The following is a 20,113-nucleotide window of genomic DNA, read 5'->3' on the forward strand; positions in this document are numbered from 1 at the left end:
AATTACAATTTTATTACAGGATTGTTACTACATTAATGTTGCACCTGCCTGCTACTGAGTTACACCGGCGCAGGATAAAACTTGGCGACGTAAATCACCACAGATTTGCGCAAGAAGGCATTGAGCTGCGTCGCTGTTTACCTCAGTTTCTCCTGCTCATCGCTGTCTTCAGGCGAAACGACTCCACTTTGTTGAGCAGTACTCCGTCCGAAACCCCAGTCGAAAACCGTTGTGTGTTATTTTTGTGTGCAACTCTGCACACCCTACTACTTTACCACCCTAAAAACCTCGAATTAGTAGTTAGCGGGTTGCGTTTGGTGTGTCCATGCAAAAAACTGAAGTAACTTCACTGGTTTAAAAGTTATATTTAAAACCTGTATGGATTACAATTGCTAAAATAAATAGTGGCCGTGACGCCGTGCTGAATGAAATGCAGAAGAGCCTTTATCCCTCTCATCCACAACAGTGCTGGATGCTGTCGTTCACGCTGAGTGTCTCCGCCCCATCGCTACTAGCACAGTACTGGAAGACATTTCTGACTGGTTATCGCATTATCTGAAGATATTATTATATTAGGCAATGATTTACCTAATTAAATATATAAAACGCATAACAGGTCAGTGATTTTGTCAATAATACACACAATTCTGTTTCTTATTGCCCTGTTTTGTTTTTATTTCTTCCATTTGCCTCTGTATATTCAATCAATACATCGTTCAAATGTCCTTATATCGTTGTATTATTATAAATTAAACGCAAATAAAAAGACGAGCTATATTTAGCATTCCTACATTTAAAGTTAATTGAGCCAGAAACGCAAGTAACCTATTTTGTGGTCAAACCACCTCTTAAAGTATTGCAAGCTTTTGTTTTGAAGGTAATAGTACGAACCGGAAATTGTATTTTTTTTCTCCAGCGTCCAATAGCGTCGAACCGCTGAGCCCCCATGATGTGCATTCGTTTTATTTATGTAAAAAGCCAAGGTGGGTGGGGTTAAGGGCAATTGATAGAAAGAGAGTTAGTTGTTGCGCTTTAGGATACGATTGAAACACAAATCGAGTTCACTCTATGTGAGTGGTTGTCAACAACGAGTGTAAAGGGACAGTGAGTACAAGCAGCTGACAGTACAAAGCAGTGGATAGTGTGTCGAAGACAGCAGGGAGTTAGGTGGACATATATTATTTGCAGGTTGGCTAACAATCGGCTAAACTTAGGTGAGTAGCTAAAGTTCACTGGGCTTGTATTTCTCTCACTTCTTCCCATGCTAACATTAGCTAACCCAGGCAGCACTCATAGTCATTCATAAAGCCATTCTCTTGGGTTTAATGCTAACATAAACTTTCTTAGAAGTTGTTTCAGACCTGACAGCTTGCTCGTTCAGGGCCTTAATGAACTGTGAAATGTAGTGAATCATGGCTGAGTTTACAAGTATTGTATTACTGCCTTACAATAAGCATATTTTTGTCGTTAGCATTTAGTTAAAGGTGAGTAACCTCTGATTGTAAGCTACTTGTGAAGCATGCAATGCTGAATTTGGTTTATGTTCACAGGGGCACATACAGCATGTACTCTGGGTTGTCTATATGTTTGTCCTACAGCCAATTACACAATGTAAGTACTAAAACAGTCACTGTAAAGATACATAACTTGATCCATGCATAAAGTACGCTTTTTCTTCTTAGATTGATTTGCTTCACAACATCTGTCCTCATTTGTGCAATCACAGCATTTCCATCATACCATAATTTAACATTATACAATACATTTACAGCTCTAAGTGCTGATACTGACTCATGTTTGCTTCTTTTTCTCAGATATGACTTATGTTTAAATGCAGATGTGGACTGAGTGATACATAGCTCATCACTTACCAATACATCCATGTGTATAATCTTCTTAAAGTTTGACCCTCGACCTGCTTCCAAAAATGCCTACAGGTAAGATGATTACCTTATTTCAATAAAGATGTACTTTAACATTTCCTTTGATAAGGTTACATAAAAATGAGACTGCAAAAGCAGGACACCAGAAAGTTGTGTTCAAAGGCAAGGCTGCACATTTCATGTGCAAGACAATTAAAAATGCTTTACATAAAACATTAAATGCATTGCAGATGAAGCAAAACAAGTGTTAAAAATGTAAAAGGTACAGGCAGTTAAAAAAAAAATTACAATGAAATCATGATAAAATCATAAATTTAAATGTAACTGTGATGGACTGGCAACCTGTCCAGGTTGTACCCAGCCTCTCGCATAATGAATGCTGGAATAGGCTCCAGCTTTCCTGTGATTCTTAACCTAACTAGGCAGATAAGAAAATTAATGATTGAATTATTCAATTTAAATTATTAGGAGCAAAATGAGTTAAAATAGATCAAACACACATTAAACAAATACTGTTGAAGTTATTGACTGTCTGGTTTCAGTACTTCAACAACACCATACTGAGACTTTAGAAGAACCAACAAAGGCCCATTCACTGAATTAAATACATTTGAGAATGCATTATAGATTTATAAGTAATTATATAATTTTGCTTTAAGCATGGCAATTTTATTGTTTATAATTGCTGAGTTCAGTTTCCACATCCAAGGAGATTGTAACAGATAACCAGTAAAGGTTGCAAATTACCTGTTTATATCGGTTGTTGTAAATTACAATCTGGGCAATAATACTGAGTAAAAGTACTGAGTAAAAGGAGCTCCAACTGAGGGTGGCATTAGTGCCTCCTTTAAAGCAGGAGCAGACAGTATTGTCTAATTTAGATTTCTGAGGTAAATAACACATAAGGTATCAGGATAAATAAGAAAAAAGGAAAAAAAAGCATACCTACAAGATTGCTTAAAGTGGAACTATTATGTGCATTTCAGGCTAATTTATTTTTATTTCGGAGACCAGAAAGGCTGGGATTGATCGAGTTATTAACACAAATCGCTTTATTTACTTCAGACCGACCCTCTCCGTCAGATCAGCCTGTGGGCAAAACGAGTGGATTGAGACTCTTCCGCATTAAGCCCCGCCTCCCGCCCGTGCACTACATCGGGAGCGCGCACTGCAACTGCTTTCGCCGTCATTGTAACATCTCATAAACAGAAGGATTAGGCTAATATGAACTCAATAAAAAAACAAAATACAATGTCAACACATAGCATACAGCGCCACATGTTGGAACCTGAATCAGACCCTGAAAACGAAGTGGAAAACAGCAACGAATGCAGCAGGATGTCTCTCTTTGGTAAACTCACCAGCCATCGTTCAAAATAACTTTATCCGACGTTTTCCACCCGCCTGATGTATTTGTACATGCCCTTGTTAACCAGTAGAAGGTAACCAATCACCGAACCTTATCCCCCGGGACGTCACAAGGATTTCGAAGTAGAAAAAAAACTCTCTAAAACAACGCGTTTTTCGTCGCCATGGAAACCAAACGGAGAGCGTGCTGGAACTCAAACTCAAACTCAAACACACGTTTAGGTGATAAAAAAAACGGTGCCGTTCACATGTCTGATGAGGATTCAACACTGTAGAAAGCTCAGAAAACTCCAAAAACCATAATAGCACCCCTTTAAATGTTAGGTCAAAGAACCAAACTTATTATGAAAGAGGTTGAAATGTATTCTAGGAAAAAAGAGCAAGACACAAGAATTAGTCACTGAAATTTGGAAAGGAATATTTGGTTTCACAAGACAGATCTTTTACTGGAATGCTTGCAAGACAGACACTTACAAATATATCCTCATCATTACTAAGAGAACAGTCTGGATACATACAATAATCTAACTCTGCACAAGACAACCCAAACAAGAGAAGTGCCTTTAAGCACATGAAAGACGTAATGCATCAAGAGTGCATGGTAAAGAATGCTAATAAAAATAAACAATTTCTCTTTCCTACTACAGAAAGAGTACATACAGTAAGTTGCAGTACATCATATTTACTATCTTTAGAGTATTTAAGAAGTACCTTCAGTTTTAAATGGATGCCAATCTTGGATATAGAGCAGAGGTCTCCAACTCAGTCCCGCGAGGTCCGCAATCCAGCAGGTTTTCCATGCATCCTTTCTCCAACACAGCTGATTCAAATTATTGATTGTTTGTGCTGAACCTGATAGGCTTTTAGATCCTTTTAATTTGATTCAGGTGTGTTGAATCAGAAATACATGGGAAACCTGCTGGATTGCGGACTTCGTAGGTCCGAGTTGGAGACCTCTGATCTAGAGTATCAAGCACCAAGTAAAAAAAAAACACATCTGTACAATCAAGTGTCACTAACTGTTTAGTCTTTTTACATGAATTATTGTAAAGCTCCTGTTCTGGCCGAGTTGTTACTTTAGGCTACATTTCTTCATTTTCCTAATTCATTTTCTACACCCTGTTTAAAGTGCAACATGGAAAGTAAGACCTCATTTGCTCAAATCTACAATTTTCATAAGGGCGCTGCATCTTTCAACTGAGTCCACATGTCCTACCCAGCAGTAAATGTTAACTTCTTCCAGCCGACTGCACAGACTGGTACACTATAAGCAGTCAATGAGGGTTACGGTGTGCTGTGGAGTTCCAGCTTATTATAATCCCCCAGAGGTTGAGAGAGAGCTCTCTGCCTGGGCGCAGTCCGTCTCTGTCCTTCCTTCTGGGAGTTTGACCCTGCCTAAGGAGAGGACAGCAGAGGTGTGTTATGAGTACTGACTTGGATGTGAACCTGGGGGAAAGGTGAACTGTTCTGCGTCCTAATGCTGTTGTGCTGAGTCTATATATAGACTACTGTTTACAGAAATTTTTTTTTTCTTGTGTTGCACAACAAAAGGATTGTTTAGCATGCTAAGACTGGGGAGGGGAAACATGAATTTGTTACAAAGTGCCATTCTGAAACTCTGCAGTATAAAATTACAGGACTGTATCCGCAGGAGTTAAATGGCTTCATGTTCTGCACAAATGACTTGCTGATCACCCACATGCTGACATTTCTTTATTACAAAAACATTTCCTGTCTATTGTTGGCTTTTTTCCTCCCTCTTTTTGACAACCAAAGCCATGCTGCAACCAACAATGCAGCATTGCAGTTGGATTTTGACCCCTCTTGTGTACAGTGCTATGACAAAACTAAAGCCACTACCTGGATTTACCAAAGCAGCTGGTTTGGGGTTTCTCTGGATGGTCAGGTCTGGGCCCAAAGACCTTCAGGCAAATTACAAGATGATAAAGCCTGAAATATTTTCACTCATGAACTGGTCACCACATAGTCCATACATTTTCCTTCATTGGGTTTTTTTCTTCTCTCTATTGCAGTAGTCTGATGCTTTCAAATAAATTATTTGATCTTTGCAAGCTGTTTATTAAAAAAAAAAATATCAAAAAGGGGGGGGGGGGAAGCTAAATGTTAAATGTTGACCAGCCGTGATTCCTCTGTTTCTCGCCATGCCTCCTACATGATGCAACTGTACATGCGATCTGAGATGCTTGCATTGGATCTGCCCCTCAGGATCAAGTAGCAGATGCTCTGTCCTGTGCAGCATCATTAGTGTGAGCGTTTTTTTTCTTTCTGGGAACAGTGGGGGCTCACACAGTGCCATGGGAACAAGCCATTATTAGCCTTTGATACACCAAGGTCGACCCCTATCAGCACACTTTGGTTTATTTGTTTGCTCATGAAAGGCTCCCATCCTGAACGATTAATTGGGAGACCATTGTCATGCTCAGAGGGAACACACAGCTTATATAGAGGTTAACAAATAGCATTTTCTTTATTGCTTGTGTGAACTGCAGTGCCACAATGCTTTATAAAATAATAACGATTTAGCTTGTGCATTTGCAAATATAGACTAACAGCAGTATAATTACATGCAGAAATGCTAATTTCTTTTTTTTTTTTTAAATCACATGGTGGGATAGAGGTTGCCCTTTCCTCCAAGCAAGGAGAACAATTGTTTTGTTTGTTTTGTAGCTGTGGAATAGGAGAAATGAGTCTGATTAAGATCATGCATGGTGCTTTGCAAATGTTGGTGAATAGATGTGTAAGGAGCATGTGCAGCATTTAACTGATGCTAGTTTTCCTCCACACACACTTGACAGTAGTGACCTGCTAATAAAAACATATTGAATCTACTGTAACTGTTGTATTTGATTCAAGCTGCAGCACAGTCTTTACTTGTTATTGGTAGCAATAGTAATAACACCATTACGGAGTGACTTCCTTGTAGTAATACAGGTCAAAGTGTTGTGCAACCCTTAACAGACAGAAAAACTGCGTCCATCTCAGGGGATTCACTGTAAATCTTATCTGTTCAGGCTGTCCTCTGTTGTTTGTAGCTGTAAATATTCTAGTTTTATCCTTCCACGGAGAGAACAACATATTCAGAATGGAAAACACCTGTAAAGATTATTTACATGTTGCAGACGTATCCAGCTTTGCCAAATGACACGTACATCAGATTATTTATGTCTAAAAATGTTATTTCAGTTTACAGTTTTCAGTCTATTCACAATTCAAAGCTCTATGGCCATCAGTAAAAGTCATTTGATAATCACATACTGCCTTTTTAACACAAGGCTCAGACTTTTCTCTGAAGTTAAAATGTGTCACACACCTCTGATGCACATTTCTCCAAAATTAAATCAGCGTATTTGATGTATTGAGAATTTGTATTGTTTTCTTAAAATAAGTACTACTGAAGCTTGGTAGATGGTTTTTTTTCCAGTGTGGCATCCCCTCACATCAACTAATTTGGCATCCATCTTGAATCTTACTGCTACTCTAAGCTCTATTCACTGAGTTCTAGTTGATTCTTGTCTTGTCTCTTGCTGTGTCCCTTTCTCTATTTTGCTCTCCTCTTTTCTACCTATAATGTCCTCTTGGGTTTCTTTGATGAATCCGTCACTGTGTGCCTTCAAAGTGGCCAGTGTGTTGATATCCAGTTGTTGACATGTTACGTGGTGGATGAAGTGAAACTCAGCTGAAGTGATGCAGAGTCCCAAAAGTAAAAGTTGTAGAGGGCAGTTTCTCAGCCAGTGGAAGCTGCTGGGCAATGACAGCTCTGGGAATATAATAGTAAATGTCACTGTGCCTTCAACATGAGTCTGAAACACATATTTTTAAGGTCAGAAATAGGCCTAATGCTTCTTTAAATGTTAACTTAATGCTGTGTAAATCAACATTTTGTACATACTATTCATCCACTCAAAGCAATTTATGAGATTATAAAATAATATTTTTGGACACTTTGTTAATTTCAAAATTAAGATGATCATTGTTGTGTTTCCTCCAGTAAGTACCTCACCTGTCTCTTAGTGTTCTGACCTCTTGGCTCACTCCTGACCATGTCTCTGGAATCTGAACTCTCTCAGCCTCTTAATTCCCCATAATGAAACCACTGTGTGTGACTGACTTTCCAGGTCCTCACAGTCACCAATTACCATCATGACTGTCATCATATTGTCATTATTGTCAACTTAAGTTTTTTTCATGTCTAAAGCTGCCATGTATATGGAGAAAATGGTTCAAATGATGTTTTGTTTTTTTTTTTGTTTGTTTGTTTTTAAGTACTTAAAATGTTATATTAATTAACTCCAAACTGCCTCATTGTACTTTTAGAGTCCTTTGTTAGCAAACAAATAAACCTAAAATAACTTGTTCGTTATTTTAGATTATATATTTTAGAGTCTTAAAGCAACACTGATGAACTTTTGGCAGATTTTCTCACTGTGGTACCCCCTAAAGATGGATAACTCTGAACGTCTTGTATCCTACCTTTCCTCTGAGCTCCCTCCACCCAGTGAAAGTCAGTCTGATGTTGACTCTGGTCCTAACCTGTTGCTTTATTATTTTCTCTCTTTCTTTTCCTTTCATCCTTCAGTAATGACCCGTTGCGTTTCCTGTTGCTAAATCAGCCACAATGCACATCCACATTAGTCAGTGTGTTGATAACCAGATGCTAATGATGAAGGCTCCTCGACTCATTTGATGACACTTATTGAAGTTGAATGTTGCCTAAAGGATTACCATCTATGGTCATCTGTCTACTCTAGATTATACATCATGAGCCAAAGAAGTCATGCTGTCCTCTTTTATAGCAGACATTAATTGTCTTGTAAACACATTTGTTTGTATCATCTACATCTATGTTTAGAGGAAAGAGATTGAGTGAGTGGCTGAGAGTCAGATGATAAATTGTAACGATGCAACTGTTGCAACTTCTCTGTCCAACTCTTCAGGCTAATTTTGGCTGCAAACAGAGATGAATTTTACAACAGGCCATCCAAAGCTGCAGACTTTTGGGGGACCAACAGTGAGATCCTCAGCGGTAAGTTGGTTCAATAAAGATCACTAATCGACTGTCTCACTGCCCATTTAATGGCCTAGTAGCTACGCATGCTTTGAATAGCACTGAATAACAAACTACTTGTTCCGTGTTTATAAGTTGTTTTATGCAGATAAGTTACACTAATGTTGGAAATGATGTGATTTACAATGAACATATTAGACTTAAAAACAGCCATCTTAGGTTGATAACTGTAATTGCAACAGATGTGAGCCTTTTAGCAGTCTTTGAAGGAAAAATCTATCTCCTTCACCTCAGAATCCAATTCTCCTCTAATCCGTCCCAGCACATCCCCTCCCACAGTAAACTATATTTAATTGACGGGTGCACAATACAGATTATAGCCGAGCAGAAGAAATCAATCATCCTTTACTTTTTTCTGCTACAAAAGGAAACACAGACGTTGCCTCGTTGTTCATCAGTCCCCTCTCGCCTTTGTAATGGGGGGGGGGGTCAGGACTCCACTAGCGGGTCTTTAATTGATGGCTGTTTTTATGGGATGTGACAGGAATAAATGGCTTTGCCTTATCTGTGAGGTGGGGGTGGAGGGCAGTCGCAGAGGCCTGTAGGAGACATATCATGACAAGAAGGAAAGTACACAAGGGTTCCCCGTGGTATCAGAGTAGCTTTCTGTCCACTCTCAGAGGAATAAGACCATTTGGCTCTTTGGCTTACTGTCAGTGTAAGGGGGCCTGTCTTAATTGATCACGGCAAGCATGCCCACTTAACAAAGAAGACAAAAAATGTAGGAAGTCTATAACTTATTTATTGATAAACAATTTTTTTCTATTCATACTAATAATACATTTATGAACATAGTGCCTGTTGCTAAATGATAGTAGTGTAAATAGAAAGTTGAACTATTATGTTCTTGGATCTAAGGTTTATTATTTTACACATCCACAATATGCTGAGAAGAAATGACAAAATTGGAACTTTATCATTTTGAAATTTCCTTTAAAGGAACACTTATGTGTTTGAACTAGGTAAATATTACTTTAATTATGTTGAATGTTTTCCTAGATGATGATTTATGCAGCGAGGTTCACAAGTTTATAGTTTAATTCATAACAAATGGTTTCATTCTTTGCAGATATCATCCTAAAAATTATGACGGTGAATCATTTTGTTGTGCAGTTTACTTTAGAAGGCAGATGATGTATGAACAGGAAATATCATTTTTCCTCTCCAAAATATTAAAGGAAAGATTTTATGGTACATTTTATATGTTTGGGTCTGTGTTCTTATAATGTTCATAGGACCTGGCCTGGCCTGGATCTATTAAACATTATTTTGTCTTTGTTTGCCAGGCCTGGACCTGGAGTGTGGAAAAGAAGGTGGTTCATGGCTTGGGATCAGCAAAAGGGGCAAGTTGGCTGCGATAACCAACTACATGGAAAGTCGTCCGAACCCTGATGCACTAGGAAGAGGTTAGCCAGCCATTTCAATACAATTTCTTCCTGTTATTGCATTTTAGATGTCCTATCAGGTATTCAGCATGTTGTAAACAGTTCAGGTCTAAATATGTATAAATGTTTTGTGTGTTTGATTTAAGAACATTAATGGTTTTAAATGTGAACTTTTGTTGACCTGCAGGATTTCTAGTGTCTAACTACCTTATGGATAAGGACCTAGACAGCTATTCCTACCTTAAGAAGGTGTCTGCAGAAGGTCACCTGTACAATGGCTTCAACCTTATCACAGCAGAATTCAGGTGAGTGAAAGGTGTGGTGAAATCCACCTTGGTGTAAAGTCCGTCCACTGAAAAAGTGAAGTCACAGATGAATGCTGCGAGACTGATCATAAAAGTAGATATTTGTCCTGCAGGAGGTTACTTCATGGACTGAAAGTTAGCCCTCAGTCATTAAAATACTCAAGACTGTTGTAGTTTAAGATTAATTTTTTTAGAATAGATTGTGATTTGCTGAGAGTATTTTTTTTTTTTTTTTTTTTTTTTTTTTTTTTTATTAAGACTGGGGTGTCACTCAGTTATAGAGGAATGAAACCCAGACAGCCTCTTGATTTCCGTATTTCTACACAACTAGAAGTAGAAAAAACAAGGAAGAATTTTAGATGCTCAGCTGTGAAAGATCAGTTTTAAAGTCGAAAGAAATACCAGGTCAGATTTCAGGCTTGACTGAATTTGTGAACTGCTAAAAAGAGAGAAATCAAAGTAAACCGGCGCACACAGACATTGTTGTCAGGCCTGTGGTCCTTTGGTTTATGGTAAGACTTTATAACCACAAGGGTTGAAGGGGTTTAAACACACACCCTGAAATGTCTTCCAAGCAAATACTTTCTTAGTTTTATATGATAGATACCTTTTAGAGTATTTGACCAGTTCCTGTCAGGTTGTCTCAGAATTTTGTGTCGTTAAATTGAAAATTAATTGAAAAGGAATCATCAACCAGAAATTGCACTTATTCAAGCTGTGTCAGTGTTGGATACAAGTGTTAACTTGTCAAGTTTTCCACATGGACCCTTTTTTCACTGCAGAACTACCTGCCAATGCGTGATTTAGATTTGCTCCTGGGATTTCATCACCCTGGAAGCTGATTGCATAACGCCTAAAATCACTTCAGCCAGCCGCAGTCGCCATTAGGAGACAATGTTGAAAAAGCGATCCCATGCCAGCTGTTGGGTTTTCAGTTGTCAACACCAACACCCAAATGTTTTTGGTCTTCCTGTATCAGTGGATCAAACTACCAGGGACAAATGAATTGAACTCATTTTTACTAAAATTGTACTTGCATTACCTGCATCTCTGCCTGCTGCGCTCTATGTTTGTAGCAAACATTTTGCAAACATTTGGAATAAGACTCAGACAAGCTCTGCACGTGTCTGCTAAATACACATTTATTTGAATCAGGTGTGTTACAGCTGAGACACTTGGAAAACCTGCAGTTCACCAGCCTCCGAGGATCAGGATTGAGGGTCCCGGCTTTAGAAGGTCATTCCTACCATGCATTACAAGATCTTAAATAACTAAATAACTACTATAAAGATCCTTTTAATTGACAAAAAAATAAGGAAATGATAATTTCATTTATATATTTTCACATTTTTGTTTCAAATCAGTCCTAGATTTGTGGGGGGTGAAATGGATGGAAAGTGCAGCTTTGTTGGTGCACCACCATCAAAGTCACTCACTTTGTAGTTGCTTCAGTTCAGAAGAATATCTGAGCTACAGTACCAATCAAAAATTTTGACACCCTTTCTGATTGGATTTAATGGGAAAGTGTGTCCAAACCTTTGACTGATAATGTGCATGTTTTGCTTTTTTGCTTGCTTTAATGGAGGTTTGGGCCTTTAGGACATGCCGCTGCTGTAATTGCACCTGTAAAACTATGGTGCTGTTCCTTGTGTCATACCACATTCAGAAGAAACCAGTGAAGTGAAAGACTGCGTGTTTTTGATAAGACATTTTTTTTTGTCCTCATCTTTGACTGGTCCATTATCTGCAGTTAAAATCAGTCAATGGAGCCTTTGAGTGTAAATGCAGCATATATGTTCTCCCTCAGACACTATCTGATGGAAGCAGCTCTCACCTCAGGTAGAGATGACACTCGGTGGCAAAAAGCAAGCTTTCCTTTTGTCTTCTTTTTTTTTTTTAAAGCAGCCTGTTTGATTTTCCGCTGTAGTGTGTCCAGCAGCACGGCGGAAATAAGGTGTCTAGTTTCTTTTCGAATCAATAACAACATCTGGACAATAGAGAGCTGCTTTATTTTACAATTAAAGGATTTTTCATTCATCTGTATCCAGAGACATGATTTATGATGTGGTCTAACTGGGGGGACAGGACAGGTGTGTGTGTTTTTTTGTTTTTTTTTTTCTTTTCTTTTCATGGCCTCCTTCGTTGAGTGTCTTATTACCTTGCTAGCATTGGAGAGCAGCATTTTACCTTTTTATATGCAGAATATTTCTGCCTGGCTCTCATATGTCTTTTTTTTTTCTTGCTTTGGTTCATCAGTACCCCCATGAGGTCCAATCTATAACCATGTTGGATTGAGTTGTAAATTGACTGATTTGTTTAATGGCAGCTTTGCAGTTTCCAGAACGTTCCATTGAGCCCTCCCATTGGGGAACTGAAACCATATATATTCAGTTTCTGGTCTGTGCTGCTGTTCCCTAGGCTCTGTATCCAACATTTCATCTGACATTTCCATAAATTTGGGTTTTTGATCCCATTTTGAGAAACTCTCTCTTGAAAGTCAATGCCCAGAGACTATTCATTTTAATGAATGCTTCTACTGATGTTTGCCAGCAAAGATATGCCTCCTTTATTGCACTTTCAGTCAAACAGAGTGTGACTGTTTCGTAAAAACAACTTTAGAAAGTGGTTCAGGTTTATTGCCTCCAATCTTGTCTTGTTATTCTTGGCATAGACTTGTTAGAGGTAAACACAAATGGCTGGTTTTTAGTTACACATTCCAGAGTATCAGGGGTGGATGGGTTTTGGGGTTTTTTTCCCCGAAGCTTGTTGTATTAGCTATTGCAAAATGATATTTTCTTTAAATAAAAACACGGCACCATATTGTTTTGAATCAGTGTAAATATTTTATGCGGAGTGAATCTGTCAGGGAATGGCAGAGATGTGGACGGAAATGCAGGACCAAGAGGCACGAGGCAGGTGGAATGCAATAAATGTTTTAATTAACTGGAGAGACGATATGGCTGATTACAACAAAACAGGACAAATAAGACAACGAGCTGGCAACAGCAAACTGAGCTACCAAGCGGGATATACTGTATGTACATGAAACGCAACAAGACATCAGTGGAATGGATAAGCTAAATGAAACCAGGTGCACTAACGAACAGGAAACAAAGCAGGACAGAAAGCTGAAGAAAACCTGTTTTTTTTTTTAAACAGGGTCATAAGATCCTAATCCTACTTTTTTTTTTTTTTTCATTCATGCCTTTATGTGAAGAAGTAAGCTCAGTTTTTTAGTTCACTTTTTAAGTTTCATCATTCAGTTTAGTTTTAAAATCAGCTGGTCTTTTCCGAATCTTAAACGTAGCTTAACATTCATTCATTCATTTATTTTCTGAACCGCTTAATCCAATTCAGGGTCGCGGGGAAGCTGGAGCTGGAGGCCTATCCCAGCTGGCTTTGGGCGACAGACAGGGTACACCCTGGACAGCTCGCCAGTCCATCGCAGCGTAGCTTAACATACATGAGATATAGTGTCATTTGGCACATATGTAGAATCGTGATGTTGGAAAAACTCATAACTACTAATAATAAATCACTAGAGGATTCAGTAGCTTGTTGGACCATCTTTTAGAAGTGGATCCTTGGTGAAATAATTTTCTTTATGATGCTAAAGCTCCGTTATGTGAGAAGCTCCATAAATTCCAGGTGGATACCTCCACAACCACCTGGATCTATGACTACCTCACAAATAGACCACAGTTTGTGAGACTGAAAGGTTGTGTGTCTGAGATGGAGGCCAGCAGCACTGGTGCACCACAAGGAACTGTACTCTCACCATTCCTCTTCACTCTGTACACCTCAGACTTCCAGTACAACTCTGAGTCCTGTCATCTGCAGAAATACTCTGATGATTCTGCAGTTGTGGGGTGTATCAGTGATGGACAAGAAGCAGAGTACAGAGAACTGGTCAGTCAGTTTGTGAAAATTGTGCTGTAACAATCATCTCATATTAAATACCAGCAAAACAAAAGAGATGATTGTTGACTTCAGGAGGAACAAGAATAAACAAAGCACTGTTTCCATCCTTGGAGAGGAGGTGGAGGTGGTGGAGGAATACAAGGATCTTGGAGTCCAACTGGACAACACACTGGTCTGGAAATGCAACACCGAATACATCTACAAGAAAGGTCAGAGCAGACTGTACTTCTTAAGGAAGCTGAGATGGTTTAACGTCTGCACCAAGATGTTGCATATCTTCTATAAGTCTGTTGTGAAGAGTGCAGTCAGCTTTGCAGCATCTGCTGGGGTAGTAGCATCAGAACCAGAGACTTGAAGAGAATCAACAAACTGATCAAGTAAGCTGGTTCTGTGCTTGGAGTAACTCTGGAGCCGCTGGAGCTGATTGTCCAAAGAAGAATGCTGCACAAGCTGATGAAGATGATGGAGGATTCTTCACACACTCTCCACAACACAGTGATGAAACAACAAAGTGTGTTCAGCGAGAGGCTTCTTCAGTTCTGATGTAAGACTGAAAGATACAGAAGATCATTCCTGTCAGCAGCCATCAGCCTCTGGAACAAGACCTCCTCATATTAATTATGATTATATACTACAATATTGAATTTCCCTTTGGGGATTAATAAAGTATTTTTTCATTTCATTTCATGGAGCCATGGAGCTAGGACATTGTCCCAGATGGTTTGTGGTTTGTTCAGATTTTACTATAAGTAAATAATTTTTTTGCAGACTTTGTGTCTGCAGAATGGTAAAAAGAAATATATATATATGAAAACCCAGTAAATTGCTTGTGTTATTAGAATTCACCATCTGGGAACTGTACCAAAAGTCAGTCTGGATCCCGTTGGCAGACTTACTGACTAACAATCCCACTTTGCCATCCATAAGGCAACATACGTGGAAGTATTTGCAGATGTTGGTTGATAACACATGACTCTCAGATTCCTGACCAGCATCACCAGCCAACATTCTGAATCAAAATCCCATTTTACCATCTCTAGGCAACTACACCACAGCTGGCAATTGGGAAATTGCTCTTCAGGCTCTATATAGAGGACTCTTCATTAGAGCATGTCTCTGTCAGCATACTGATTACCTCTCTGCCTGAGATCTGAAAAAAGCCTGATTTTGACTCTTCTTTCTTTGCTCTCTCTCCCTGCCGAGTGGTCCCGACCTCCTGCTGTTTACTCATCTCAGCCCAAATCAGCCTACAGCATTGCTGATGGGACTTTCAATATTCTGCCCAGTTTCAAACGGCAGTAATTGAGCTGTCTCTCAATAACTCTTCCACCTGGTTCCATCACAATGTAATTTGGATCACAGGCAAACTGTATACACAAACATCCTTCTGTTTAGGTCCCACAACCAAAACCCAATATTTTTAGGCATTTTGTTTGTCCTCGGCAGAGGTGACAATAAATAAAAGCTTCACTGATTCCTTTGCTTCTCTTTAGGTTACAGTTCCATCTGGTTCTCATTGAACAGCTTCTGACAGTGCTGGGGAGGACAGGGACTGCTGTCCCTGTCAGCATTGCTTAGTGCTGCTGTGTTCATTGCCACCACAGGAACCCAACCAATGTTGCTGTTTTTCTTTATTTATAGTGTTCAACTGAGTTTGGTCTCAAGACACAATATTAAGGAGAGCAATTGTTGTCATGAAAACTGATGTCAGCCGACAGCTTTGAGGATTTTGCTGGCCGCCTGTTGATCTGTTTTCTGTTTGGACACATATTTTCCTGCATGTAAAAAACACTACAGTGTGATTTTTTTTCATCTTAGCCTGGCATCATATTATTCCTTCTTCAGACTATTTTTAACAATAAAATACAGCAAAAGAGCACATTTTTATCATCTCTTCTGTTTTTTCTTTTTGTAAGATTTTCCGGGTCTAGTGGTCTCTATTATGCAGTTATAGAGACGGAGCATGCAGCAAAGGCCTCCAGGCTAGCCCCATCCACACACCCTCTCTTATATCATCAGGTTTACATATTTAAGTTTATTTTAATATGCAGTGATCCTCTTAGTACTTGTTAAAAGTGCTAAAAGCAGTGTTGGAGAGCAGCTGTTCCACCATTGGTAAGCAAAAATGATATCTTTTTGTGCATAATGTATTTTAACAAAATAGATATCTCATTTGAATCTTCAAAATGCAATATACTAGAGGTTAAATTTATGGTAATTGACTGGTTTGACTGGGATTAAGATAACAGGAAACATGCTTTAACTCAGATGTCTTCTTCAGAAACCATGACAGGGTTTCCATCATATACTAAATTCCAGTATAACATACACCACCTAAAAAAAGACAAGGTGACACTAAAACGTTTGAAATGAGAAGAGTATATTACCTACATTGTGTACCAATGCTGTTCAACCTAATCCCTAATGAGGTCCTGAATAAAGCAAGGGTTATTTTCTTTGGTGATTGCCTAATCATTTTTTGAAGTAATTAATCAAGTGATCTCTAAAACATTAAAATAATGATAATAAAAAATGGAATAAAATAGTACTAATCATCTTTGTCAAAACCTTTTCAAATTAAGTCAATATTTTGTTTGTTTTTTTTCTTTTTAAATTAAACAGCAAAGTCCGGAGCTGACAAACGTTTCATCTTTCTGTTCAAAAAACTAAACCAAATCATTTCATTATCAAAGCAAATTCTGATGGACTGAGCATGGACTGATGGAGTCTTTATTTCCATAATTGTTTTCGCAAGGTTTCACAATATTTTCCTATTACGGTGCTATATACATAGCGTAAACCCAAAACACATTATTTGCATAATCTTTGCATTTTCGCTTTTACAACTACCCAATAAATTGAGTTACAAGGCTACAAGCCCAGCAGCATTTTATGTCCGAGTCTTGGCAGCTGTTGATGGGGAAACTTTCCAAGATAGATGTTGAAGCACTGTTGCACCACTTTTCAGATTGACTGATGCCACTTGTATAGCTGTCATGAACTAAAATGAAAAAGTTCACTTGCCTTCTAGTTCAAAGCATTTGGTGATAATTTATTATTCATTGTATCCTGTACCAGCGCCGTGACAGTTGCCCTTGATGTTGGGGAGGTTTTTCAAAAAGAATTAATTCCTTCTAACCAAGGGTTTTGCAAGGAGATCTAATATCATAACGGGGTATTTTTTTGACAGTTTTAAATGTTTGTAGTAATGATTTGTGTTTTAAAACCTTATTAGAATAGATAGTAATTGTTTGTTATTTTTCTATTTCAAACTGCATCCACCACAAGAGAAAAACTAAAATAAAACTGGTTCTGTACAGTTTATATTTCATCTTATCTTGCATGTTCACCAAACATTCTTCCTTTACATATAGTTTTTGCTGTACCTCTGCTTATTTCACTAACATTGATGTATTATGACTCTTGATACAGCGTCATAATGGAAATAAACAAGTTTAATTATCTAAATACAATGTCTAATTTTCCATTGCACTGTGTCCCATCTAGAGCAAAACAAGACACAGTGTGTTACTATGGAAACAGAGGCAGCCCTGAACCCATCCGTCTAAATCCAGGTCTGTGTTTTTAATGTGGTTGCTGTAGAAACCATTCATTTCACATTCACCTCTCTTTTTGGCCTCTGGCCCATCCCTGTTAGCCTGACATTTCAGTGTTGATATTGCTCTCAGATTGTTTTTAATTTATTAAAGGACAAAAAAGGACACCAGCAGAGCTGACTATTGTGTATATTTGTCTGTGTTGTTTGCTTTGACCCTCAGCAGGAATCTACAGTTTAAGTAATTCGCTCTTGGATACTCCGTGGAGGAAACTTCTGCAAGGCAAGCAGCACTTCAGTTGTGTCGTCAATGACCAGTCACTGTCTTATGATGGACTGGTGCAAGAGCTGCTTAATGTCCTTAATAATGAGGAACTGTGAGTAATGAGTGCCATCTTAAACACCCTTTTCCTCTCTGTTGCATACTTGCATATGATTAAGTGCATATTTAATTTTGATTTAGGTTTTTTTACAGGATTTTCTCCGTTTTTGAAGAGGAATTTTATGTTCGAAAATGTATAAACCTGCAGTATGTAGTGACTTTTTGGCCAAGTGTATTTGTTTGGAGTCCTGTCATCCTCATTAGCTTTTGTCCTGTCAGCCTGCTTCGACTGTACAAGCTAGGAGGAAAAGTATTGCTCAAAGTGTCAAATATATTTTGAGATGGAGAAACACTGTAGTATACTCTCTGCACCTGTTTGTAGTTTGCCCCTTGAGCTTCTACTTGACTTGTAAAGATACTTGGGTGAAATGGCAGAAATGAAAGAGTAAATGGATGGAAAGTACAGAAAAGCCTTCCTCACAAGGCTTGTTTGTCTTATAGGAACACTCCTGATCCAGTACAGGAGAGCCAGGGTGATGGCTACAGCAACTCCATGATCCAGGCTTTGTCAGCTGTCTGTGTTCGCTCCCCTCATTATGGTACAAGGTCAGCATCTCCCACCTATGCCATATCTTTTTATTCCTCATATCTTCTGCTTGTCTCCACCTGTAGTGACTGAAAGGATTTCACTAGGCTTCAAGATCGGATCATTGTTGGAACACAGTAATCCCCAATGTAATCATCCTTCCACAGTGAGAAAATGAAAGGGGATCATCTGTGTTGTTATGGCACACTGGGTTAGTTGATAGACTCTCCTGAAACCCAAGGATCAGGGGTTATGTTTTCACCAGTGTCATTAAAATATCACTGGCAAGGATACCCTACTCATTTTTTTGTATTTGGCAATCAATGTGACATTTGAACATGATTGTCTTTATTCTTAATTCTATTACATTAATGTGATATCTTTGTTTTGTCCTCTTCCTGCTCATTCAGAACCAACACAATAATCCTCATAGATGCAGAGGGGAATGTTAGCTTCACTGAACGCACCATGGTCAACTGTGACACAAGCAAATGGAGCACCAATTCTTTCCAGTTCAACCTACAGGTGTGAAGACAAGATGGAGGAAACCCATTCTGTGCCTTTCAGCATCATCTTCCCTTCCATCCCACTCGGCCCCTGTCCTGTTTCCCAGTAGTAGCGATGTGAACATCAAGACTCGTCTGCACTTTTTCTTTTCTTCAGCTAGTCACTAGCTGCCTCATAAGTATGAGCAATATGTGTTTCCTGAACTAGTTGAAGGTAAAATGCAACTCTGGAAAATGTCTGCTAATTTGAAGAATAAAAAGCCAAAGGACCTTGATTTTGTTTACTTTCTGTCACAAACAGTATTGATTTGCTTTTAAAAAAAAAAAAAAAGAAGAAAAAAAAACTAATCTATTACAGCTGACTATAAGTAATATTATTGTGGTACAATCTAAGCTTGTTGAAATGAGATTTTGACCTTTAGTTGTCAATCTGACTTCCAGCATTTTTTACAGCAGATAATTTGGTGCTGAATGCTTATGTTTGGGGAATAAATTACTGCCTTTTTTCCATGGCAGATTTATGTATTTTACAGCTACTCAATAATTTCACACATCTTTTCAGACATTTACGTTGTGTTATGACATATGGACCTTGACAAAAGGCAATATTTTTCTCAATTTTCCCCCAAAAAAAGTCAACACGACTTCTGCCTCATGTGTTGTATTGCCATATAAACACAGCATTTTACAGTGTGATTAAAAGCATCTTAAAGCAACAGAGGATGTTATGTGCACAATGGTTTTCTATCATGTGGCTTACAAAGTCAAATTTGTGAGATTACTATCTGATTAGAGGCCGATTTTCAAATTTGATTTAGTTATTTGGTGACATTACTAAAAAGCACATGCGGTCTATGCTAAAAACCTGTAATCTGCTAGTTTGTGATGTGGTCCCACAAAGTGGCCCCATTTGGTTTCCTAATGTTGGTCCTACACTAGTGTTAAACATTATTAATCACACCGGTGTTTCCTCTGTTTTGTCAAGTAAAACACTGTTTTATCTTTAATTGTTGCCAGTTTGTAGCTCTCCTGTTGTGCTGCGTTTTCCTGCTGATCATTAACAATAAGCAAACAGCGACCCCAAATGGCCACTTTAAGAAAGTACATATATACAGTCAGCTCTGCAAGATCCAAACTTTACAGGTATAAAAGTGCATAAAACCGGTCATAATCAATATAATTCGTGGGGGGTGTC

At 38.5% G+C, this 20,113-nt stretch overlaps 1 protein-coding gene across 2 annotated transcripts; it reads left to right on the forward strand.

The window, feature by feature from the left end:
- Positions 1–1,074: 1,074 nt before the first annotated feature.
- On the forward strand, positions 1,075–19,536 carry tango2 (transport and golgi organization 2 homolog). Of its 2 annotated transcripts, none has more exons than XM_079251844.1 (10): positions 1,075–1,214; positions 1,551–1,611; positions 1,815–1,937; positions 8,207–8,295; positions 9,624–9,743; positions 9,910–10,027; positions 17,456–17,523; positions 17,728–17,881; positions 18,328–18,432; positions 18,823–19,536. In XM_079251844.1, the coding sequence occupies exons 3-10, from the start codon at positions 1,882–1,884 to the stop codon at positions 18,941–18,943; spliced, it is 831 nt and encodes a 276-aa protein (XP_079107970.1). In that variant the 5' UTR covers positions 1,075–1,214; positions 1,551–1,611; positions 1,815–1,881; the 3' UTR covers positions 18,944–19,536. The 2 variants fall into 2 exon arrangements, with proteins under 2 accessions (XP_079107970.1, XP_079107971.1); XM_079251845.1 differs by having other exon boundaries at positions 17,731–17,881.
- Positions 19,537–20,113: the final 577 nt, after the last annotated feature.

This window comes from Telmatherina bonti (assembly GCF_933228915.1).
Source record: "Telmatherina bonti genome assembly, chromosome: 13".
Lineage (NCBI taxonomy): Eukaryota > Metazoa > Chordata > Actinopteri > Atheriniformes > Telmatherinidae > Telmatherina > Telmatherina bonti.

Coding starts and splice junctions, on each gene's coding strand:
- tango2 (XM_079251844.1), top strand. CDS start 1,882: ATGTGTATAATCTTCTTAAAGTTTGACCCTCGACCTGCTTCCAAAAAT. Junction 10,028..17,455: donor CTTATCACAGCAGAATTCAG/GTGAGTGAAAGG, acceptor TGTCCCATCTAG/AGCAAAACAAGACACAGTGT. Junction 18,433..18,822: donor TCCCCTCATTATGGTACAAG/GTCAGCATCTCC, acceptor CTGCTCATTCAG/AACCAACACAATAATCCTCA.